This window comes from Lucilia cuprina, chromosome 4 (genome assembly GCF_022045245.1).
Source record: "Lucilia cuprina isolate Lc7/37 chromosome 4, ASM2204524v1, whole genome shotgun sequence".
Taxonomy (NCBI): Eukaryota; Metazoa; Arthropoda; class Insecta; order Diptera; family Calliphoridae; genus Lucilia; species Lucilia cuprina.
This window is the reverse complement of record NC_060952.1, coordinates 2,695,779-2,723,071: the sequence shown is the minus strand read 5'-3', so window position 1 is coordinate 2,723,071 and position 27,293 is coordinate 2,695,779. Positions and strand designations below refer to the sequence as shown.

At 24.0% G+C, this 27,293-nt stretch overlaps 1 protein-coding gene across 2 annotated transcripts in view; it reads left to right on the top strand.

Moving 5' to 3' along the window:
* Nucleotides 1-1,345: 1,345 nt before the first annotated feature.
* Nucleotides 1,346-27,293, top strand: part of LOC111690486 (elongation of very long chain fatty acids protein) — a 33,908-nt gene continuing 7,960 nt past the window's right edge. The window contains exons 1-2 of one of the 2 annotated variants that reach the window (XM_023452973.2): nucleotides 1,346-2,000; nucleotides 25,986-26,123. In XM_023452973.2, the coding sequence (XP_023308741.1) occupies nucleotides 1,998-2,000; nucleotides 25,986-26,123 (141 nt within the window). In that variant the 5' untranslated portion in view covers nucleotides 1,346-1,997. Of the gene's footprint in view, nucleotides 2,001-9,139; nucleotides 9,167-25,985; nucleotides 26,124-27,293 lie in introns of those variants that run through there. The other variant, XM_046948844.1, reaches the window with a different exon arrangement.

The following is a 27,293-nucleotide window of genomic DNA, read 5'->3' as shown; positions in this document are numbered from 1 at the left end:
TAGACTAGACTATAGACTAGACTATAGACTAGACTATAGACTAGACTACAGACTATACTATAGACTAGACTATAGACTAGACTATAGACTAGACTATAGACTAGACTACACTAGACACTATGGACTAGATTATATGCAATTCTATTGACTTAATTTTTGTCTATAATGGGTTAAATACCGAAAAGAAGTTTGACATTACGTGTAATGAATGATGTTGTAATTATTTCTTAATTATTAGAAATTTAAAACGTATTACATTTGGAAATTTTAATTTTTTTACAAAATTATTAGTTTTAAATATTAAAAAAAATCAATAATATTATCATTAACCGTAAATAAGTGATATACAATTTAGATATACATATATATATGTATGGATTTATAATTATCTAAATAAACATGAAAGTCAATAATTAAAAATATATAATTATATATTTTTGCAACACCAATAATAAATACTCCTAATAATAAGATAATTTAAATTTAATCAATATTGATCATCGAGAATAAATACGTAAGTATTTGCGCATATTACAATAATTTCCTTAAAATTTTATTTAATTAAAATGTTGTTTTTATCAAATACTCAACAGTAACTTTAACATCATTACAATAACAAAAAATACTCAATTTATTGTTTAAAGAGAAGTTAAACAAAAAGATGAATTTAAAATTATTGTAGATGTATTCAACAAAATGGAATTTCAACACCTATTAGCAAAACGTAAACTTTCCATTATACACTTGACAAAAATCACCTCAACTACTACAAAAACAATTTAAAACTCAACACCTGTTGTTGTAAGATCGATGACAATAACGTCAACTTGAAAATCTCTACAAAAGAAAACTGTTATACACACCTACGTATAGAAGAGAGATGCTGAAGAGAGATTTCTTCGACAATTTGTTAAGAAGAAATGATCTCCTAGAATGTGATTTCTACTTATAATGATCATTTAAAAAATACAATTAAAAAGTACTGCATGAAATATGAAATTAACATTTGTGTTTTGAATTGTTTTTGAGTCCTAAAAACAAAACTATGTAAATATAAATAATAGTAAAATAAATAAAATATCCACCAATACCAACAGCCCACAGGTGAAACATAACTATTGATGGTGCTCCCCACTGAAAAGAAAACAACAACTACAACAACAGCTAATATAATAATAAAAAACTTTAAGAAATAGCGCTCACACACGTCGATAGCTACTACTCTCACACCTGCACACACAGTCTCCAATAGTTTTAAACAAACACACTCAGAATTTTGAAAAACTTAACTCAAGTTTAAGCTGAGACTTTTGGGGCCGTATAAAAGTAAAGCAACAAAGCGAAATGAAACTTATTACAGTGATTTTGATTTGAACGAAAACGTTGTTGGACGAACACTTCATTTTCTGTGCCACAAAACAGTTTTTTTCAATCATATCTTTATTATTTTTTTGTTAAAAATATTTAAAGCTTTTATAAAATAAAAAAATTAACAAAAGGAAAAGAGAAAATTAATTTATATTAAAATAGCAAAAAAATGTTTTTCAAAAAATTAAAATAAAACAAAGTGAAAAGAATCAATCAGTAAAAGAATTTTTAATAAAAAATAATTAAATTTGTTCTAAAAAATAAAACGCAAGGAAAAAATTAATTAAATTTTAATAAAAACAAGCTATACAAAGTTTAAACAAATTGTTGAAAAAAAAACAATTTTTTTTTTTTGGAATTAAAAATTTGAATAAACGAAACAAACAGCCAAACAGAAATTAATATTAAATTAAAACAACAACAAGTGTTTAAAAGTTATAAACAAGTGTTTGCAGTTTTCATTAAATTGAAACATTTCGTGCCAAGAGTTTGCAACAGTTATACAACAATTTGCAAGGATTAACAGTTTTAGCAAAATTTATTAAGAATTTTTTCCTAAAAAGGATAATAAAAGAAACAGAAATTAACAACGTTTTCAACACATTTTCTCTAAATAACAAATAGTCAAAATGGTGAGTTCAAAAAATTAAAAATGTCTTTTTTTAAGAAAAAAGGATTTGTGAAAAAATATCCCTTTGTTTAAAATGATTAACAATTCATTCAGTAAATAAAAAAAAAATAAGTGAAATAAATAAGATTTGAATTGTTAAAAAAAACTGAAAATTAAAAAATAAATTAAAATTAAGTTTTTAAATTAATTAGAAAAAAAAACTATAAAAATTTGCTGATGAAAATATTTTTAAACTGTTACATTTTCTAACACATATTTTAAAAAAATAAGATTTTTTAAATAACAAATAACAGAAAAGGTGTCAGTGTTTCCTTGCTAGGACATTCTTCATAAACAATTTTTAAAATTAAAGTCTTTATTTTTTACAAAGAACAAAAGTAAATGGAGAACTAAAATATTGTATGGAACTAATTCTTTGTCGTTTCAATACTGCCTTCACTGAATTACGAATACTGAGTTATTCTATAAAAGATTATTTTTTTTAAGAACGAATTCTTGTTGAAATCAATTCAATTAAAAATAAAAAGAATTTGCGGATGTTAATAGAGAATTAATTTTTCAAAATGAATTTTCGTATTGAATTTGAATTTAAAGATCAGAATCTTTACGGAATAAGGTATTAAAGGAATGAAGTACTAAGTAATTCTTCAAAAATTTGATTCACAAAGAAAACTTTTAAATAGAATAAATCGTAATTTATTTGATTGTAAATTCTAATTTTAAGAATTTTATTTTGAAAAATTTTTATTTTGGAAAATTTATAAAATTAAAAAAAAATACAATTTGAAACTTTTTGACAAAATATCCCTTAAAAAAAGTACTTTTCTACTAAAGTATTATTTACTAAGTTTAAAATTTATATTTTGAAAATAATTTATTAACTCGATAACTCTTACTTTTATAAATTATTTCTCTCAAAAGTACTTCAGTACTTTTAGTCAAAATATTCTTTTATTTAAGTTCATTTATATGAAAGTACCTAAACTATAAAACCTATACTTGTTACACACACCTTTACAAATGTTTTCCTTTTCTTCATATTAAAAAGTCCTGCTTTTAAATCTCTTCATTAAGTGAGCCTTTTATAAAAGTATTTTTTCTGAAAGGAAGTCCTTCCATAATGGAACTTTTCTCAAGTAGCTTTAATAAAAATTAACTTAAAAATCTTTAAAAATATAACACCATTTAGCACTGCTTAGTTTCCCAAACTCATAGAATGCCAGAGGGTGTGAAAAAGATTTAAAAGTTCGGAGAAATTTTCAGTCATAAGTATTAATTAATTAATTTTTTTAAATGTATAATTAAGAGTATGTTTTGAATGACTTGGACTTTTTTTCTCCAACAAAAAAAGCTAGAAAATAAAAATATTCGAGAAATATTTAACCAAAAATAACTGTTATTTCTTTCTTAAGCGGATTTATGAATAATTTATTAACAAAATTTCATTTGTTTAAATCAACAACACCACTAACAACAAGTTGGTGTGAAATTTTCATTAGCATCAATAAAATGGAAAAAATAATAATTTAAACTTTATTTTGCATATATCAGCAAAAAATTTTTTTTTATTATTTTTGTTTATATGAAAGAAAAAATACACTAGCAACAAAAACAGACATAAAAACAAATAAAAACAATGTTAATTTTTAAATATTATACTAGAGTTAATGTTTTCATTACCTACTAATACTGTTATTAGCAAAAGCTAGAACCTTGAATAAATTGTTGCACTTTCATTTTCGAAAAATAAATAAATCCAAGAAGTAATCGTAAAAAATAAAAGAATCAGGGATGGAAAATTCCATATTGTATTTCTTTTATCAGCAGTTTGTGACAATTTTATCAAAATACTAGTCAATAGTCTTGCCTACAGACATGTTAATACTTTAGTCCACAGACTAGTCAATAGTCTAGTCTACAGACAAGTTAATACTCTATTCCACAGACTAGTCATAGACTAATATACAGATTAGTTCAGAGAGTACTCATAAACTAATACAATGTATAGTTCGCAGACTAATCAATATTCAAAACCATTGACTAGTCAATACTCTAGTCCACAGACTAGTCAATAGTCTAGTCCACACACTAGTCATAGACTAATAAACAGATTACTTGATACTTTTTTGAAGTTAATTATCCAATGACTAGTCATTATATTAGTTCATAGACTAGTTTATAGATGAGACCAAAAATTAAAGCCTATTCATTCGTGTAGTCCACAGACTATTCAATAGTCTTGTCTACAGACTAGTTAATACTGTACTACTGTAAACTAGTCTATATATTTCTCAATACATCTGTGTTGACTAGTCCAAAAGTCTATTTTATAGACTATTCTTTATATCTGTCCATACAGTATATATAGACAAGTCTATAGTTTAAAGACTAGTTAATAGTCTTGTCAACAGACTAGCCAATATTCTAGTATAAAAATTAGTCAATATAGTAGTCCACAATAGATAGAATAGTTAAAAATACTACTCCGTAAACTAGTCAATTATCCAATGAGTAGTTTATTTTATAAGTTCATAGTATATAGAAAGTTCATAGTTCAAAGTCTAGGAGTTTCGTTCACAGATTATTCTATAATATACTAGGCAGATATAAAAGTTCAAAGACTTGAGTGTTAATGAAGTCTATTGACTAATGTCTAGTAAAAAGTCTAGTTCAAACACTCTCCAAAAGACTAGACTAGTCCATAGATTTATCTGTAGACTTGTGAATTATCTAGTCCAAGGGCTATCCAAAAAAACTAGACTTGTTCATAGACTTAACTGTAGACCAGCCAAAAGCCTAATATTGAATAGTAGTTTAAAAACCAATCCACATACTTGACATAATTAGTTAATTAACTATTTATTACACTTTTTGAAAACTAAAAAAAAAACAATTTTAAAAATTCAATTTTCCATGCCTGAAAAGAATAATAACAATATTTTTTAGAGTGCTGACTAACAAATGAAAGAATTTCTTTTGAACATGACATTGCCAAAAAAAAAAATAACAAAACGCGCCACTTTTCTTGGGTTTTTTCTACTGTTTTGAATTGAAAATGAACTTGACACCACTTTCTATGGAAAAAAGAAGCCATGAAAGCAAAAAAAAGAAAAAACACACATTTTCAAGTTTGGGTTTTTTTGCACTTGTTGTTGTCGTTGCAATAAACTGCTCATATTACCAGTATTTGCTGCTACTGGTGCTGTAGTTGCTGCTTTGGCTAAATATTGTGGTATGTTGTAACAACATGACCTTGAAAGTGTATCCCTAAACAAGTTTTAAAATTTTTTACTAAACTTTAACAAAGAGCGAAAATTTAAGATTATTGTACTAAAAAAAATATAAAAATTGGAAATAAAAATTGTTTAAAAAGTATTAATTATTTATTTTTTTCTTTTTTTTTTTAACAAAAAGTGTTAAAAACAAAAACACAAAATTTTGTAATATATAAAAATTGTATTGTATTTTTAACTTAAAACTTGTTTTTATTTTTTGTCTGTGTAATGTTGCAATGCAGTTTTATTGTTTTTTTTTCTCTCTCTTTTTGGTTTAAATTAATTTTTAAATTTTTTTTTAGCCTGTTTTCTATTTTTAGTAAAATATTTTTTTTCAAAAAAAAAAAAAATAAATTTTGAATTCATTATAAAAACGCAACATGTGCAACAAAGCATACTTGCGTTTTTTTCTATTTCACTCTCTATCTCAATCTTTAAATTTCATTGTTAAAATATTTGTTTTTTTTATTGAAAAACTCTTCTTATTTACATTTTAAATTAATATTTTGTCTATCTTTGTTGGGTGTGTGTATTTTTTTTGTTTATTTTTCTTTTAATATTCATTTTATTCTTTTAAATTATGTCAAATGCAAATTTTTTCTTTTGTAGAAACTTTTTTTCTGTTAAATTTGAAACTACAAAAAAGAAATATGTTTAAATATTTAAATCGTTTGAGTTAAACGATTTCTAAAAAAATTTTTTTTCAAAATTATTTTATTTACGTTAACTTGTGTGTTTTAAAAGTGCGGCATTTTGATTTTGAAATTATTATTGTTAAGGGTATTGTTAAATTATGTAAATATATGAAATAATTTGCAAGTTTGCAATATTCATTTTAAAATCATTTTATTTTTGGAAACTATCTTCGACGTGGCAATAAAAAAAAACAGTTCATTGGCATTTTTGTGGTATTTAAAGAGGACTCCAGCCAAAAATTAAAAATTTTGCAAAATTTTTTATCAAAACAATTTATGTTAAAACAAGTTAAACTTTTAACAATACTCCACTATTTCAAATTATAGGCATTTAATCCTAAATTTTTTAATATTTAAATTTTAAAATTTCTTAATGAAAACCTAGTTGAAACATATATACATGAGAATTTTAATTGTTTCTTAAATATTTGCAAATAAAATGACTTTATTTTATTTAATAAAATCGTGCCTAGATTACAAAATCTAAATTCTAGATTAACACGTTTGATGATGAGTAAACGTCTGTAGTACATAAGACAAAGATTTATGATATTAAATTTAAATAATCTTATCTGTCAAATTAATAGAAAAACTTGAAGAACTAATTTGGAAAGAGAGAAATAGAGAGTTAATAAAGGTTTAAAATAAAAATAAGTTAATTTATCCAAACATAATGCGAATTAAAAAAAACAACAGAGCTCTTAAATGAGCTCTCTTGTACTCCTTCTTTCTGTGTTCACACATGTTTAAAAATACAAAGAAAATCAGTTAGAGAGCAAATTGTATACTTTACTAATTACAATTCTCATTTAAGAGCGTTCATTCAGTGCCTTTAAGCCGACAAAAAATGAGAGAGCTCTTTGCCTAACTCCGATTTAAATTGTTAGTACCGGGCATGGGAAACTGAAAATTTAAAATAGTACAGAAATTATCTAAATTACTTAATTGTTGTTTTAACTATTGATCAGTCTAGAAATTATTCAATTATATGTATGTCCTAAGCCCTAGTTTATGAACTAGTCTAATAGAAATCTTTTGTTTATAGACTATTCCAATGGATGTTTTTTAACTTGTCTAAATCAGTAAACTTGTTTACCTTGTCTAAGGACGTATCTATTCATCTATTTTCACATCTTTGAAAGAGTCAATGGATAAATTAGCAAAATTTAAAAAGTACAAAAGTCCTGATTTATCCATTTCTGTTTAATGCTATAAATTCAGAAGTGATTATAAAATATCCAATCGCCTATTTACCTTAGAGTTTAGAATTTAAATATTGGGATTAAATAGTATTTATATTAAAATGTTTAAGGTTAAGCTTATTAAACTTAGATCTAAATAGTTTAAGGTGAACTTTTGTTATCTAAATTTTACAATTCATATAATCAAATATGGCCTTTTCCATAAACAATTATTAAAATTAATACCTTTGGTTAAATCTCTTAATTAATTGTTTAAAAGTACATATTTAAAACTATTAAGTTCAAATATTTCATAATAAATTTCATGCTAAATTTTCTACTTAATAAACTAGTTACTGATTACTGATTAACTGATATTATGCACTTTATTTAATTGACTCAATTAAAAAAATACATAAAGTTTAATTATTAAAATAAAAGTCTAATATCATATTATTTACTTATGTTTGTGTGTGTATGTAATATCTTAGGAAAAGGAATTAATAAATATTTTTGGCATAAAATATAAACATTTTTATTTTATAAATATTTATCATTGAAAAAAATGTGCAATGTTAAACTTGGCCCATAACATACTTAATGTCAATATATTGAAATATGAATTCTACCTTTAATATTATTAATTTTAAATAGAAACAAAATAATAGTCCGCAAAGAAAAAAAACAATAATTTTATGTAATGTAATTAAAGAAAATAAAAGTTAATCAGTCAATTTGATTGCATGAGCGACAACTATTTTGCCACACTACCAATAAAACACAAATAGAAACTAAAACAACAACAACAACAACAATAACAGCAGCACCAACAACATTTAACACTAATAATAACAATAGCAAATACAATTATACACTAACAATACTTAAACTTAAATTTAATACAAAAAAAATCAAAAACAATAACAAAATCCAAAGAATAAAGTATTAAAGAAGCATTAGAGGGGCCAAGGAAGTGTTAGAGGCCTGTTGATTTGATTTTTTTTGTTCTTATGAAATAATATGTGTAGCAGTGATAAAGTGGTCTAGGTTTTTTCTATCTAACAGCGAAAAAAAAAGTTTAATAATATACAATTTTATTTAGTTTTTCCCATGTTATCTATCTTCTTATACATATGAATATATGTATGTGTGTATGTCTAGGTAGTTGTACAAACAGGTAGGTGTTGTTAGATACATGTGATAGGAAAATAAATAGATACAATAATAATTGTGAGTTAAAACGAATTACAAATACATTACGTTGCTAACGAAATAACTTAAGTTTAATAATAAACTTAATAAAATTAATTAACAATTTTAATTACCATCTATAGATTACTTTTAGCAATTATATTTTTATTAAAAATTTTCCTATTTTCTTAAGCACCCTTGTAGTTTGTTGTTAACTACAAATTCTAACATTTTTATTTTACCAAGACTTTGCTTAAACATACATACTTCCCCTACCCAATCAAAAGTATAAATATAAATGTTAAATATTTTATCTAAACTGTTAAATACATAAATATTGTTTTGTATTTGTTTTATTTTTTTCTTGATTTTTTTTGTGTTTAATTTAATAATTTAAACAATTCAGTTTGTAAACGGTTGTTGCATTGTTTATTTATTTAATTTTCCTGCCATAGCACGTCTATAGTTTTTTTTGTGCTGCTAAAAAAAGACATTTAAAATTGATGGCAATTCTAAAGTTTTTGTAGTTGCTATTGTTGCATATTGAAAATATTGCATATATCAAAATTAAAGGTTAATTATGGTGTTAGTAAAATAATTGCTAATGTGTTAAGTTGAATTATACAGGAATTAAAGCAGGATTGTGTATAATTCCAAATACCTTACTATTTATTAATTAATTAAAAAGTAATAAATAATTTTAAAATTACATATAAATTGTTAAAAATCCAAAAAAAAAAATCCTAATGTGAACAAAATCGATAGCAATTATTTATAATAAAGATAACATGTTTTCTACACTTGATAAGTGAAATGGATTTAGAAGTAAGTAAAATATAAACTTTGTCACACTGGACGAATATTGCGTACATTACGTGATAGAAACATAATATTTTCATTTATTGAACATTTTACAAAGAACAAGTTCCTCGCTAAAAGCTCACTTTTTCTGTAAAAATCTTAAAAAAAGCTTCTTCAAACAAATAAAGAAAACTATTTTCAGTGAGAAAATAGAAAAAAAAAATAAAATATATTTTCGAAAATGTAAGCTTTTTTTGATAAAAAAGTTTTTTTTCGTGAAAAAAGCGAACTTTTGGAAAAGGCGTTTTTACTAAAAAAAACAAATAAAAAAGCTTTATTAGGTGAAACATGTTTTTGGTAAAAACTCTTTTGATAAAACTTTTTATTGAAAAGCTTTTTTGTTGCAACAGTTTGTTTTATTGAAAACTTTTAATAACGAAGTTTTTAATAAAATAAAATGTCTTGATAAAACAATGTTTTTTGTGAAAAGCTTTGTTGTGGCAACAGTTTTGGTTTTTAAAAAAAGGCTTCAAAAAGGTTTGTGATGAAAAAGCTTTTTTGAGAAAAGTTTTATTTTTTATTTGTTTAAAATCTTTTCTGGTGAAAAAGTTTTTTGAAAAAAAGCCTTTTTTAGTGAATAAGCTTTTAAAAAAATCGTTTTTGTTAAAAAACTGTTTTCTGATGAAACCTTTTAAAATTTAAAAAAAACTATTTTGGGAAAAGTTATATTGTTCAATAAGACTTCTTTGTGATGATTTGATTGGTTTTGGTTCTTATTGAAAACCATTTTTTATATAAAAACACATTTGTAGAGATACAAATTGTAAATTTAGTTTTAGATCAAAAAAACTTTTGGAAGAAAAAGTATAACATTTGGTGAAAAACTTTTTACTTGATTTATAAGTAGAAATAGTTCTTTGATTATTTTCGAAAAAATCTATTCTACTATATTTAAGTCCTTTTTATTTCAAGGACGATAAAAATATCTCCCAAATTATAAAAATTATATTTGACATTTTTAAAAGTTAACAAAAACATGACTAGTAATTTCTAAAAAACTCATTTTTTTAAATAAATAAAAAAACTTTAATTAAAAATAATTCTTAAATGACCTCATAAGGGTTAAGAAAATGTAATAGTTTTTAGACGATGTTGTTATTGTTTATTAGTAAAATAAATATTACAACATTTTTTATTTTGTTAAATAATCAAAACCCCTTTACTAGCATGATTTTTCAATATTTATTATTTCCAAACAACAGACTTGAAAAATCTTTTCAATAAATTTGAAAGATAAAAATAAAACAAAAATCGTAAAAAAAATCAAAATTTAATGTCAAGTCATTTAAAATTTTCAAATGTTGTTTTACTTAAATGTGTGATTTGCGTAATTCGAACAATTATTTTATTTTGTTAAGTACATTACAACAAATATAATTTAAAAAAAATTAAAAAAAAAACAACAACAAAATCTTTAGACAAAAATAATACTCGTAATAATTGTAAGACGCCATCTTTGAGGTAAAGAAAATTTTTGCTTTGTCACTTAATTCAATGATTTCCATTGACTATTGATTTAATAAATTTTTGTTAAATTCATATTCATAAACATGTAAACACATACATATGTGTTTACATACATGTGTACTTACATGAACAGGTTATAAATTTATGAATTTAAATGTTTTTTTAGGAAATCCACATAACAAACACTTTTTGTGTGCTAAAGGGCGTAACTGACAACAAATTTGTGCATAATTTAAAAAATTTTAAATAAACTTGAAGTTCTAATTATATGTATAAAAAGGGGCTTAAATAATTGCTAGTTTAAATATATACTTACTGCCTTATTCATAAACATTTATCAAAGGTTTATAAAGCGAATTTTGTATATTAATAATATAGGGACTAAAAGTTAGTCCCTTTTTTCATATTTAGGTCATATTTAGCAAGTATTTGTATACATGTGTTTTTCTAAAACACAAATCAATAATTATAAATTTTTCAGAATTTAAAATATTTTCAACTTAATCTGTTACTGCTAATAATTTGTTGTTTTTTTTTTGTAAAGGCTAACGACACTTTAGAATCAGTTTAATATGGAGTAGGTTGGTAAAATATCATTAAATTATAAAAAAAATTATTTATTTTTTATTGTTTATTTACACTGTTGTTAAAATCGTGTTTATTCATGTTCATTCATGCCTATTATAACTGACCTTACTTTATTTACACCCTTGACAATATCGGTATCTTCAAGTAGAATATTTTTCTTAACAAATCTGTTTTTTAAATCTCATATTTTGAATTCTTTGAACTTTTAAACTTGTTTTTCTGTAACTAATAATCAGTTTTAATTGAGATTTAAAAACGTGTATGGAATTTTGAACATATGTACATACATATGTATAAATATATGTTTTGTTAAGTTTTAAAAGATGTTTTTATGTATTTTTTAGCTGAAAATAGAGTCAGTTTATTGTTTTTTATAACAACCAGGAAAGAAACAGGTGAAATTATAATTGAATATAATATTTATTTAAATATGAATGTTTTAAACATGATTATATTCAATTTTATATTTCTAAGTAATTTTAAATAATAACAGCATGCAAATTGCACAGTGGGTATATACAAATTTTAAAAACACACTAATAAACACATGAAAATTATATGGAAAAACTTTTCAATTCAAAAACCTCGAATTTTTGCGTTACAACACTCTAGAGGTAAATGAGCATTATATCGTCTTAAAAGAATTATCTGAACAGAATTCGCTTTCAATTATAAAATAACATGCAACGATAACTAATACCTATGATTTTGTTACAAACAAAAATTTGCTTCAAAAACTTGTTGAAATCAAAGTTGAGTTGTTTTACTATTTCTACAAAGATTTCTTAGACAGCAGCATGCATGCCTCAATATTCGTGCTGGATGAATGAGTGAGTAAGTGCCACAAAATTGTAGTTTAATGCTGGTTTTAGACATCATTACCAATTTTGATTTGTGTGCTGCAGTTTTTCTTTAAACCATTGCTGTCTCATATAAAGCCGGTTGTTTGAAGTCCAAAATAATTCAGATGTAAACATTTTTAAAGCAAACAAACACAAAAAAGCTTTAAGAGTTAATTTTATTTCAGAGTAAAAACCCAAACAACAACTTCTTAACAAATGATTGAGTGTTTATTATTTCAGCTAAAACATGTATAGTATGCCACCAACAATAACAATATGCAGCAAAGTCATTCATTCATTATGCCACCATCAACGTAATCATCATCATCACGACCATCCAACACATATTCACTCATGTTCATTCTCTAAAAGGAGAATGTAGCATGTACGAGTGAAGCAAATGAAACACTTATACTTTTTTTCGCTTAAAACTCTTGTAAAGCTTTTGATTTGCACCAATTACTAAAGCATTTGTTTTTTAATATTTTTTTAGGACTTTGCAATTAAAAGCGCGTTATTACTACATATTGCTTTTGTTGCTATTTTGTTGTGTTTTTCTTTAAAATGTTGTAACAATTTTGCTCTTGTTGTTGCACACATTTTTGTTAAAGCTATTTGAAACAATACTGCTGCAAGCGTAATGTTTACAGCAAGTACAATCAAAGTAGTTTTTAGTAGTTCGCTTTTGTACCGATCTAAACATGTCGCTGTTTGGACAACAGAAGGGTTTGAGTTTTTTTTAAATCATTAAAGTTAACAGAAGAGTAGACTAAACAAAAGACTAGATTATAAACCAAACAATAGACTAGTCTGGACTATAGATTGACTAAAAACTAGACTATATAATAGACTCTAGACTTTAGACTATACTATAGATTCGGCTATAGACTAGACTATACTAGACTAGACTATAGACTTGACTATACTAGACTATACTAGACTAGACTATAGACTAGACTATAGACTAGACTATAGACTAGACTATAGACTAGACTATAGACTAGACTATAGACTAGACTATAGACTAGACTATAGACTAGATTATAGACTAGACTATAGACTAGACTATAGACTAGACTATAGACTAGACTATATACTAGACTATAGACTATAGACTAGACTATAGACTAGACTCTAGACTAGACTATATACTAGACTATAGACTATAGACTAGACTATAGACTAGACTATAGACTAGACTATAGACTAGACTATAGACTAGACTATAGACTAGACTATAGCCGCTAAGCCTACGATATGTATGGAGGTTTATGAATTGACATTATTTTTTTACATTATTTTATATTTCCCCTTTTTACGGTCAAGTGATTTATTAAAACTTTATAATGAAATCAATACGGCACGAGTTGAATATGTTTAACATTCTAACTTGACCTAAATTATGCAAACAGACCCATTTGTTTCAACCCATTTCAACATTTGCACATTGTTTTCTTTTTTCTTTTGCATAAAATCAAGTTTAAACATGCAACTACCTTAAATGTTTACTTTGCTTACTTCTTGTTTATAAACATTACAAATGCAAATATTTGTCAATTTATATCAACTTGGTCGACAATTATATATTTAAAATAATAAAAACTATGTCTTAAAAGACTTTCCTATTAGCTGTTCAATCTCGTCTTTCTCTCTCTATCTTTTCACTTTGTCGTTTTTTCTGTAGGTTCTAACTAAAAAGATAATTTAAAATTAAAAACATCCATAAGGCAATTTCATTCTAACATTTGTTTTTTTAACTGTTTAAATTGTTTCCTGAAAACTTTTTGTTTTTGTTACATAACTATTTGCATTAAACATATATAAATATTCAACAAATTCTTATAAGGATTTTAAAATTTATTTAATTTAAGAAAAATATACAAATTTGTAAAAAATTCCACAAATTAAAATACAAGTTTTCCTTATTTAGCCCAGACAGAACAGAAACTAGTTAATTTTCTAAGTAATTGTTTAATAGCGTGTTTGTATATGTATTTTAATTAAAAATTATTTATTGCGAGAAAAAAAATTATTCTAAAACATCTCTACGACGACTTCCTTAAAGAATTAAAAAAAATTAAAACATATAATTTTGCGGAAATCAATTATTTAAACTACTGTCTTAATTGACAGAGATAAACATAAAATAAGCTTATTTTAAATAGAAATATCTTTTGGTTAAAGATAGAAATCAGGTTTATAAAATAAACTAAAATGCATTCCATTATAAGCCAAAAATACACATTAAGTCATTCATACTTATATTTTTTCTCAAATTTAAGTGAAAAAATAAACGCGTGTAGGAATATAGATTTTTGGGATGAATATATTTATAAATTAAAAACCATGAATTCATTTCAAAAAAAAAAAAAAAAAAAATAATAATAATAATAACAAAAACAAAACGAAAATTTAAATATTATGAAGGTTTGTTGCATAAGCTGCTTTTGAAGCGGTCAAAACTTGTATCACTGCCAAACTCTTCTTCACTCTTCTTCAACTCTTTTACAATAAACGACCCCCTTTTAGAAATACCAAAAAATAAAATGAACACAATAAAAAAAGTTTAAATTGAGAAAATATTGAAAAAATATCAAATGAGAAAAAAAATTATAAAACTAGTAAAGGTAGTTTCATATGCAGCAAAAACAAATCATCATCATCTTTAGCTGAGACAGCAGCTTCATTATTATCATTAAACAAGTCAGCAACAGCAGCCAGCACAATGTTGTTGCTCACATCAACAACATTAAGTATTCATAATGAAAATAAAAGTTTTTAAACTACTTTTAAAATTTGAAAAAAGATTGGAAACTGAATGTAACGAAAGTGAAATAGTAAAACAAGATATTAACAACAACAATAAAAATCCAGTCATTGAGACCGACAGACATCTAGACAACTTTTAACAACATCCAGAGAGCCCGCCATCATTTGAAAATCAATTGAATTCAACTTGACCTATAAATGTGAATGTGTGTGTGTCTGAGACTAAGTCTGGGTCTGTTGTTGTTTTCGCTTTTTAATTGTGTTACGGGTGTTTACTTGCCTCCCAGTGTTTGCCAGTTTTTACTTTACTCGTGTCTTAAATCTCAATGATTACAGCATCCAAGAGAAGTTTGTTTGAAAGTGTTGGTCCATTGTTTGTAAACTCTATTATTTACCATCAAGTTGTAATAAATGAAAAATTACTAAATCATCCACTAATCATGGTTTACCATAGAAAATTATAAAACTTGCTGGTTTGTTCGAATTTTGATATTTTTTCTTTAACTTTTTTTGTTTTTTCTTCCCATTTTATTATTAGAGTTTTTTTGTACTCTTATTTTTTAAAAAAATACTTGTGCTATGAACAGTGGAGCACTGGGACTTTTTTTAAAACAGTTTTTATTTTTTGGTGAGACCAATTATTTTTCGAAAATGTTTTTTATTTATTTTTTCTTGCCATATTTTGGATGGAAAGAAACATTCTATTGAAAGAAATTGTTTATTGAAAAATTCTTTATTTTTTAATTTTGAACTTGAGCTTTTAAAAAGCTTTTCTATAAAAACTTATAAAAGTTTTTAAATAATTTAAATTTTTACAAAAAATAAAAAATTCTTTATTTTTTAATTTTGAACTTGAGCTTTTAAAAAGCTTTTCTATAAAAACTTATAAAAGTTTTTAAATAATTTAAATTTTTACAAAAAATAATATAAAAAGCCTTTTATTTACATATTTTTATAAAAAGCTCGGCATTTATGCAGTTTTATGGAAAAGCTTTTGTTAAAAGCTTTTGATATAAAAAAGATTTTTTTATGTAAAAATTCATTTAATACAAAGAAGCTTTTAAATATTTTAAGCTTTGTAGCCAGAAAGTTCTGTAAGCCGTACTTACTACTGTACTCATACATTTGTAGTTTGCATAGTTGGTAATAAATTGCAGCTTTTTTTCTTGTATTTTCTCCTTTATTTATTACATAGTGTTTTCGTTTTTTTCTCAAATCATTGTTAAAGGTGCTTAAGATTTGACATAAATATTCACCGTCATTTATAAATAAAATACATAGATAAATGTATGTTTATGTAAATGTTATTTGAAACATTTAAGAGACTGCTGATTTTATTCCAAAAACACATTTTACCACCGTATTTTATTTGTTTGAGGATTTGTTAAGTTTTGCGGCTTTTATTAAGCAAATGAAAGTAAAAGTGTTGAAATATCTATTATTTCTTTAGGTTAATAGTAGCATTAAATATGTTTAAATAGACAAAAACAAAAAAACACTATAAATAAAAACTCCACATGAGGTTGGTGATGAGTTTTTGTTTTCTTTCTTTAAGATAAAGTAACAACTAACAAATGCTGACAAAACAATTACTCACATACATACATACGTATGTATATATGTACAGTTTTTTTGTGAGAAATTTCAATTGAAGTTCATTGAAGATGAGACATACAATAAGATTTGTAGACATTTTATATAAAAACAAAGATTGAATAATCAAACCCTCTACAAAAAAGAAGTTAAAGACTTCCGCCTAAAAAAGAAACAGATACATAAATAAAATGCATATGTATTTACAATCGCCTTCTCTTCATAAAAAATGGTTAATAAAATAAGGTTTTAAAACGATATGGTATTTCTTTTTTTTTTTTTCAAAAATTAGCAACAAAAATTTTAACATTCCCATGATTTATAATTAAAATAGTTTATGTATTAAGCTCAGCTAGAGGTGTGGTCATTTTATAATTTTTTTTACAAAAGTTCCTTTTTTAAAGTTATAAAGTTTAGATAAATCAATATAAATTTTCAATTGGAGTAATTAACTGAGACGTAATCAGTCACTACTAACTAAAACTTAAAATCACAAATTATGTTAAGAATTATTATAGAGATTATTCGGCTTACATCTTAGCCTACCACCTACCCCCTATTAATTCCTTTTAATATGTAAAAAAGTAGTTTTGTTAAATATTTAACCAATGACTATTTCATGTATTTACAATTTTTTTTTTTGGTCAACTAAAATAAACAAAACAAATTACCAAGAAATACAGAAATAATAAAAATAAAAACTATAAGTAGTGACTCCCAGCTTTTAAGAAATAAACAAAAACTACATACAATCGAATTTGTTAAGCTACTTGAGATGGCCTTGTGATTATACACTACTTTTATATTTACAAAAAAAAAAAAACAAAAATAGAAAGAAAGATAAATATTTCTTTAATTTTAAGTAGTTTTAACATCTTTTTTAACACTATACAAATCAGCTTCTTTTCAGCAAATTCACAGCATCATCTATTGTTGTCAGCAACATTATCAGCAGTATTATTCATCATTATTATGTTTTTTGAGGCTGACTGATGGAATGTAAAATTTTATGTACAGCGATTTTTATTGTTTCACTGTATGTCCATTCATCTATGTGACAGGTGATTGTGTCATAAGTTAAATTTTGTGAAACTTGTTAAATTACAGATTTCAAATAGTTTTTTATATTTGTATTATTATCAAATTGTAAATCGTTTTAATATAAAATATATTATCGATTAAAAGTGTCAAGTTTTAAGTTTATTAGTTAATATTATTTAAATAAAAATTTGATTGAATGTTTATTTTTCTCTAAACATTAAATAATTTATTAGTTATTTTTTTGGGGTTTTAATGTTTTAAAATAAAATAAAAATTGTAAATTATTATTAAAACCAGTTTAATTAACATATTGAGAATTTGTTATAAAAATCAGGTATTTAAAAATATATATTTATTTACACTTATTATTTTAATGATTTCAATTAATTCAAAAATTAATATAAACACAATTTGTTACATCTAAACAATTATTTTTATTAAAAGTATTAAATTGCGCTTCGGTATTTTCTAATTCTTGAGGTTATTCTCTACTTTTCATCAATAATGTTTGTTGCTAAAAAACCCTACAAAGCTATCAGGCTATTATCGTCCGATATTAAGAAAATCATTTTCGTATTCATATTGTTTGTAAGGGGAGATATATCTTGAATAATATCATCCCCTTGCTCTAATTCATTCGTCTCGATCTAATTCCAGACAGAATGGATGTGCTCTTGATGAATATCATGTGAAAATATGCGATTCATGGCAACAAGTCCCCTAAATTCAGAAGAACACATACCATTATAGTGTCGATAGAATATCTACACGGTCAAATAATTGTTCATTGGCAGGTCTATTTGGTCCATGTACTAACTAGACGGTATTCTTTCTATGTACTAGTCTAAGGACTCATATAAGTAGTATGGACTAGTCTTCAAATTACTTTGTCAGTTTGATTATTTACTATGGAGTCATCTAAAGGCTAATATATGGACTGGTATATTTATTGATTTGTTGGCAAGTATATAGACAAAACTAAAGACTAATTTCTAGAATTATCCATGGTTGTACTAGAGTATATTTTCGATGTCAAAATATATTGAAATTTTCATCCTCTAATAAATTACTTACATTTCTTTTAATATAAACAAATTAATTAATTCTTTGCTCTCTCATAACAAAGTTTTTCTTTAGTTATTATTTGTCTAGTCTAAAGTCTAAAACTATTTACTTTTACTTATTATTTATCTAAATTTCATTTAAAATTTCTACTATTATTTATAAATTTACTTAAAGCAAAAATTTTTTGCAAAAACATTTTCAATTTAATAACAATAGATATCACACAAAAAATATAAAGAAATTAGCAGTTTTACGTCAATTTAAATAAACAACAAAAAAACAAGAAAATAAAAAAATATTTCTAGAATTTTTCGAAGCAATTTATTAAACCAAAAGTTCAAATTAAATCAACAAAAAATTAATTTTGAAAAAAATACAGTAATATTCATAAATTTTTTTCTTTTAAAATCAAAACCGTAAAAAATATTTGTTGTTGATATGTTAAAAAAAGTAAACATTTTAAATTCTGTGTTAAAGTATTGAAACTTTTTAAAAATAAATATCTTAAGTGACGCTGGTAAAGCCAAGTTCTAAAGTCCATTACTATAAGTTAGAAAAAAAATTATATATGGGAGCGGGCTTGGTAACACAAAAAGAAAAATATAAAATTTCTAAAATAAATTTGAATTCTGAAAAAACCAAACTGTTAGATATTTATAGTAATTTTATGACTTTAACTAAATTTCCAAGAATAATATATTAAGAACACTAAAACTTAACTCTAGACAGAATCTGAAATTCTTGTTTTCATAAATATTTTTGTACAACATTTAATAATTAGTATTTTCTTTGATTTAGTGCTGATAAACATTATTATGAAATATTTTATTATTAATGATTTTGTTTATAATTATGTTTTATTTGCCATGCTTTTGTGTAACATATTTTAGTCATTTATTAACAATAACTAATATAGTTAGTTTCACTACCTTTCTCGCTGTATTTATTTAATAACTTAGTGACCCCCTTTTTCTTAAGTTGTTAAATTAGCGTTGATGAATTTGTAAAACGAAAATTCACACGCGTTTAAAATAAAGGAAAAACCGTAGAAACACTAAATAACTTAAAAATATAAAACAGTCATCTTAGGTAAATATAAGTAAGTACATACATATGTCTGTCTGTCTGTATGTAGTATATAGTAATAATGATTTTTTTCAGTTAATCTGCTGGTATTTTGACAGTACAAATAGTTTTATACAATTTAATATGTACAGAAAAAAAGGTTTTAACAGCTACAAATTCGTTTTAACTTTAACCAACCATAACCATTTTTTTTAATTTTGTTAAATGTGTTTTGTATAACGTTATTTTTTTCTGTATTTGTTTGACAGCTGTTATGATTTATTTGAAATATTTGTTAAATTTTTTGTATTCTTTTTAATGCTTATTTTTATAATTATTAATTCAACTTCTGCTGTTATATAATTGTTATTAATTGTTAAGATTGCTAACTAATTTTTATTTAACACTTTGTTGTTTTGTTCTAATCAAATACGTATTTTTTAAAGGTTTGCAATTATTTATAAATTAACTTTGTATTAATGTTAAATATTTTTTTAAGGTTTATCAAGGAAAAATATTTATTTTTATCACTAATAGGCTTAAATTAAAGTTAGTTTCTTAATTCTTTTACTTCGTTTCAATATAAAGTTTGTTTCCTAAATCTATGCATTCATTTCCTGTTTGCTTCTTAAGTCTTTTGTTTATTTTCGTATTTTTTCGAGGTTTGCTTCTTAAATCTTTTTCCTTACGGCCATATTTTTTTGAAAATTAAGTTTGTTACTTAAGTTTTTTAATGTTTATGTTTATGTTTATCTTTTTATTTTATGTTTGTTTCTTAAGTCTTTTTGCATTGCGCCATATTGTACTAGAAGAAAAGTTCGTTTCTTAAGACTTTTGGATAAACATTCATTTCCTATTAAATTACGTTTGTTTCATAAGTCTTTTACTATTCTCTCAATAACGAAGGTCTTTCCGGCTTACTTCTTAAGCCTTTTTCCTTTCAATTATATTGAATTAAAACTAACTCTTGATGAGTGTCGTGTGTAAATATGCGGCTTTCGCCAAAAAAAATCCTTAATTTCAAAATAATAAAAGAATAGTGAAACTCGCTCCACATTGTGATGATGCTTAAGTGATTCAATGGCGTAGGAGAGCCTACTGTTAAAAAGACTGAAGCATCCGTCCATACATGAGAGTTGTAATTCATTTTAGTTTTGGATATGATTGGTGCAGATAGTAACTATGTAAAAGGAAGTGAAGTATGTTTTGTACAGTTTTAGATAGCCGACACAATTGAATGCTTCTTTCTTTTAACACTTGAAATACATGTTTATTTCAGAACTGAATTTTAATTTTAGAGTTAATTTTACAAAGTTCCTTGTTTTAAATTCCTAAATAAATAAGGGAAATGTGATAAAAATTCCTTTCAATATATAACAGCATATATTGTATAAAAAAATGAACAAAATGTAAAATACATAAATTATTATTTAGTTATTGTCCAAGTTAATAGAGGGTTGAAAGATTTTGTATGAATTAAAATTAAAAGAAAATAAATTTACTTTTTTTAATTTATAGTAATTAAATACATATTAATTTTAATTAAATGCTTTTCATAATGAAGGGTTTAAAAGATTGAATATAGTCAAATATAAAAAATTTACTTATTGCAATTCAAAACCAACTAGAGTTGCATGTTGTTGTAATAAACAAATATACAAAGTTCAATGAAATTGTTTTTGTATTAAAAAAAAACTACGTCATATATTGCTACTTACCTTCTCAAAATAAAATAACGATAATTAAACACCTAGCAATTATATTAAGTATGTTAGTAGTTAATTTCCAATTAAAATATTTATCCAGAAATAACTTATGTAATAGTTTATTTTTTTCTTATAAATATTTATTAATTATATAAATCTTAAGCAATTATCAAAATATTGTGGGATTTTTTTTTATTAATTCATATAATTGCTATTCTACTGTTAGCTGTAGAGAGAATAAAATAATAATTGTTCTAGAATTTATAATAGTTTTTATACGTATTTATACGGCTTGAAATGCCGGCATTAAATAGCTGTTACTAAATGTTATCAATAATTTTAATAAACAACTTTGCACAATATTAAACAATTGTAAAGGAATGCATATGAAAAAACAATAACAAAACTAGTATTACTAGTATGTAATTTATAATAACAATATTAAAAATATAACAAAAACTAAGCTACAGTAAGGTAAAAGAAAATATCCCAGCAAAAACTCGCTAATGACTTTCAGTTGTAGCTACTTACCTTTTAACATACTATTCAATGACTACTATATGTAGCCCTGATTACATATAAGTAGTCTAATAACGTCTTATTAATAATGTATTATATAAATACTTTTAAATACATTAATCATCTTCCCCTACGTTTTAACGTACTATTTACATTGTCTACTTTTTTGTATTACTTGTAAGCAGTTGCGGCTTGTAATGTCATTACATCCAATAACATTGCTATATTAAAATAAGTAAAATGGTAGACTATCTACCATTTTAACTTCATACATGGTGATGAAGCTTTTTGCTGGGTTTTTTTTTCAAATTATGTATAATCAAATCCAGATTTTGCCTTATATAGTATTTAATTTAAATTAAGTTAAAAAATAAACTAAAATGAAAAAGAACATATATTTGAAATTAATTTTTTTTGTTTTGTGACTTTAATGACATTTAAAGCAAATATGTTTAAAAATATCCATCTACTTTTCTTATAATTACAAATCTTAAGTACAAGTATTAAATATTTCCGTTAAGAGAGAGAGAAACTTTTTAAATTGTGAAATAATTAACGGAAATGGAGACAAAAAAACTTAAATTTTAAGTTAATTTTTAAATTTCTTGACAAAATTTCTTTTTATTAAAAAAAAATAAAGAAAACAAATAATTTATTTCTTTAAATAAATTTATGGGTTTGTTTTCCTACAAACACATGACAAGCGTGTTTTATTTGTTTTATTTAAACACCAACAAAAAACCACAAAAATTAAATAATTTTATTTATTTTGGTTTCAAAAACAACATTCAAACCTAAAAAGTAAATCTCTAACAGTTACGTTATATATAAACATTACACATAAAATCTTAAAAAAGCGACAACAATCACCCAAAACACAAGAAACACGCAGGTTTTGTAATAGAATTTAAAGAGTTTTTATTTACTACCTATACGATAAAGATGCTGTAATTTAATAATAAAAAAGTGAAATTATATGATTTCTTTCATTCATCATACATTAGCAGCTTAGTTAAATTACAGTAATTACCTTGAAATTAGTTTTGTAACTTTTTTTAAATTAAAAATATTTTTCATTACAAAATCAAGCAAAGAACCATAACGTTAACTTTACAACAACTTCTTGCATATCAATTTAATCAATCTAAGTTATAAGTAATAATAATTTCAACAAAGATTTTTCATTTAAAATAACAAACACATTAAGCTTAAAAATGTTTGTTCATAATTGTATATGTTATTGTGGCTAAAAAGTTCAACACAATTTGCTATAGTTGTTTGATAAACAACAACAAAATATTCTACTTTAAAACAAAAAAAACAATCAGTAAATTTTATTTGCAGAATTTAAAACTATATTATGAATGCTTTGCTTACTACATATAAATTGCTCTAATTATAAATAAAATTTGTTTAAAATGTTTATATATATGTGCAATCTAAAAAGTCGCTGAACTTAGTCTAACATATATAAATAAACAATGAAATGTTTTTGTTTTAGTTATACAAAACAAATTAATAAAATGTTTTATTCAATTGTTTTTAATTTATTTCCAAATGTTTTTGCAATTATTTTAGGTTAAAAATATTTAACATATTTAATATATTTAAAATTTCAAACAAAGTTCTACAATTACGAAGGCAGAGTATTCATTCGTATTTAAAAAAAAGAAATTAAACAACAATTCTTTTATTTAGCCAAACATATTAATCATACGCAGTGTTAAACGTTTTAGAAATTATTTTCAATTTATTCACACCCCCAACAACAATGTCTACAACAAAATAAAAAAAACACTCAATTAAATACCGTTAAGAAATTGTAAACAAAACAATAGCCAGAGCATTGGTTAGTGTTCAGTGTTCTCTTTAATGTGTGTTCGAAAAATACATATAAGAGATTTTAACTGTTATACTTAGCTAGTGTTGCTGTTTATTTGTTAGTAACTGTGCAAAAGTTATAATAAAGTATTTCTTTGGATGGTTTAGTTTAATAGTCTAGTTAGTTTATTGATTACTATATGTAATTATCTATAGACTAACATCCTAGTCCATGACCAGACTATGGACTAGTTAAGACACTAGTCTATAAAATAATCTTTAGAAGAATCGGTATGTCAAAGCAATAGACTTGTTTATAGTTAAATTTTTGGTCTTGTCTATGGTATTATATGTTGACCATTGTATTAATTAGTTCAAGGACTAATCTATAGACTAGTCCTTAGTTCATTGGTTAGGATACGGGGTAGTTTGTAAACTAGTCTATAGTGTATCATGAATGTATATGAACAAGTCTATTGAGTAGTCAGTGATCTAGTCTATGGACTTATTTATGAACTAATCTATTATCTAGAATATTAATTAGTCTACTGACTAGCCTATTAACTAGTTTGTGACAATCGTCTGCTAGTTCAGTCCATGAACCAGTCTATTGACTGGTCGGTGGTATAGTCTATGTGGACTAGTCTATTATCTTGGCTATTTATTTAGCAACTGACTAGTGTATTAACTAGTTTGTGAACAATTGCTGGTCTAGTCAAAATTGTAGTTTACTCTTTGGTCTTGTCTATGGTCTAGTATATTGACTGTTATGGTCTATGGACTAATTTAGTGTATGAACAATTCTGTGGTCTATAGTCTATGAACTGATCTATTATCTTGTCTATTGTTTAGTCTTCTAATAAGTCTATTGGTCTCTTCACTTTTCCACAAACTAGTCTTCGGTCTTGTGTCTACTGAATATATTGTCTAATGGTTAGTTTATGGTATAATCCATTTGTACATTAATGTTATTCGGATTTTAATGTAAACAATATTGTTTTGTTATTAGATTTGGCAACTCTTGCGTCGCGACGTCACTGTATGTTGTTGTTTTAAATTTGCAACTAAAATTCTAACAAACACATTTAGAAACTATTAATTAAATAAGGTAAACTACATAAAAGCAGGAAATTATAGAAAATAAAAACAATTTCTTATATTCCCATTCTATTCACACAGTGCTTTCAATAAATTAATTCTTTGAAATTTTTTAGAGAAAATTTCTAAAAACGAAAAAAATTTAAATAAATAATAAAAAGCTAAATTTTTACATAAAATTGTTTACAAAATTGTTATATATTTGTAAGTATGCCACATGTTTAGACATCAACAATTTTGATTGATAATTCAACTACTTGTAAGAAGTATTACACAGTCATGATTTGTTCTAAGTAATTTTTGCTTAAAGTTCTAAGGTAAACTTTTGTTTGTTTAAATTTATTTTTTTATTTACGTATTTTGCGCTTAAAGTATAAAAGTTCTAAGGTCATCATTGACGACAAATAATTTTCTGCTTAGACATCTATTTATTTATTTATTTATTTATTTATTTATTTATTATTTATAAATAATACTTACATTCCTTTAAACTTTAAAAAATTAAATCTTTAATTTAATTTATTGTTTTTAGTCTTTGTTATTAACAAATTAATAATTATGAAACAGCTGGTTTTTTTCTATATTATTTATTTTTTTTTTTATCATTAAAACAAAATATTCCATTACAATTATGGAAATTTATCAATGAAAGTATTGACATCAAATTAAAAACAACTTCAATTGTAAAAAAAGATATTATTAATAAATTTGTGAAATAAAAAGAATTAATTTATGGAATTTTATTCAATAATAAATTCATAAATTAAACAAACAATATAATGGTAATAAATTTCAGATTATGAATTAAAAAAAAAACAAATGTAAACAAATATTTTGTAACAAAATGTAAACAATTATTTTATCATCTTTCGAGAACTTTTTATATCCTGTAAAGAAAATTACATTAAAAAGTTGAATAAATATCGAAACAACATTTTCTTTCTTTTTTATAAATATATTGAAAACAAAAACAAAAGTAAATAATTTATTCATAAGAATTCCAATCTATTAAAAAAACCTATTAAACTATTAACTTTGCTTAAAGTATGACATGATATTCCCAGAAAATGTTTAAACTAAGACTCATCTCTTCAATTATTTACTTAACATCTTTGTTAGTCATTATAAGATTATAAAAAGTATACAAACTTACATACATATAAACTATTTACTTATGCATATTTTTTTCTATTTCATTTTTATTTTCAGAATTTTGTCACAGCAATTTATGATGGCTGGCGAGATCTTATGGACAATAAATCAGATCCCAGAACGAGAGATTTTCCACTTATGAGTTCGCCCTTTCCCACAATTGCCATCAGTTTAACATATGCCTACTTTGTAAAGGTAAAATAAAAAACAACTAATGACACAAACACTATAATTAAACAAGTAAAACAAAAAAATTAACAAATTCATTTATTACTTGTCAATAGTATTTAAACTGTAAGAATTCTTCGCCTTTAACTTAATATTGTGCAGTGTGTTAATTATTACTCGTGGAGTTAAATAATCTTGTAATACTAGTCTTTTGTTTTGTAAAAAAAGGAATCCCCTTAAAATGCATCATTAACTTTAGAGATATTGAATGATACTAGAAAAATAATCATTATTAACTATAGTTCAAGCTTAAAGATGCAGTTTGTTCTTAAGACACACATATATAAACTCTCTCACACTCGCACATAATACTTAGTTAGTTAAAAGTTCTGTACCAGCCTTGATCGTTTCCATTTCATTGCTTATTATTATTTTCTAGTTTGTTTTTGTTTTTTTATTTACAATTCTTTTATTTTGTGGTCAATTACAATAAAGCTAATAAAAAAATTCCTTTCAACTTGTTTAAAGTCTTGGATTTTTTGTTTATTTTGCCCAGACTCCTTTCTAGATGATTCCTTTCTTTGTTTTAAAGCCAAAACTTGTTTTACAAATCACAATTTATTCTAGCTGTAGAATTTTATTATACAGCTAATAATAAAGGTCTTTAGGTTCTTCTTGTAATCGACAGAATTAAGGAAACAAGTTTAGTAGAGAATTAAAATTTTCAGGGTCACCTGATGACAGAAGACATTAAGTAATTCTGAGAATTTATAAAATCAAAAAAGGTTTTAGTTTTTTACAAGAAACTTAATTTTTTCACTATTATTCGCTATTATTTATCTAGTTTAAAATGTCATATTTTATGTATATTAAAGTCATATTTATTGATCATAATAAATAGCTTTTGATAAGGTTTTTAATGGATTCAGTTTTTAATTAGTTTTTTATTAATGCAGATATGGGAAATAACTAATATATTTTACTGTAGTATCTAAACTTTTGTAAATTATAAAAATATAATAAGATTTACAACTTAATACAATACAACTTATAATTTGCAGAAAATTTACTATTAACTGTTTAAGACCCCTTTACATGAGCACACAAGTTAGATTAATCAAAAAACTAATCAGTTATTAAGTTCATAAGATAGTTAGTTAGTTAGTTAGTTAGTTAGTTAGTTAGTTAGTTAGTTAG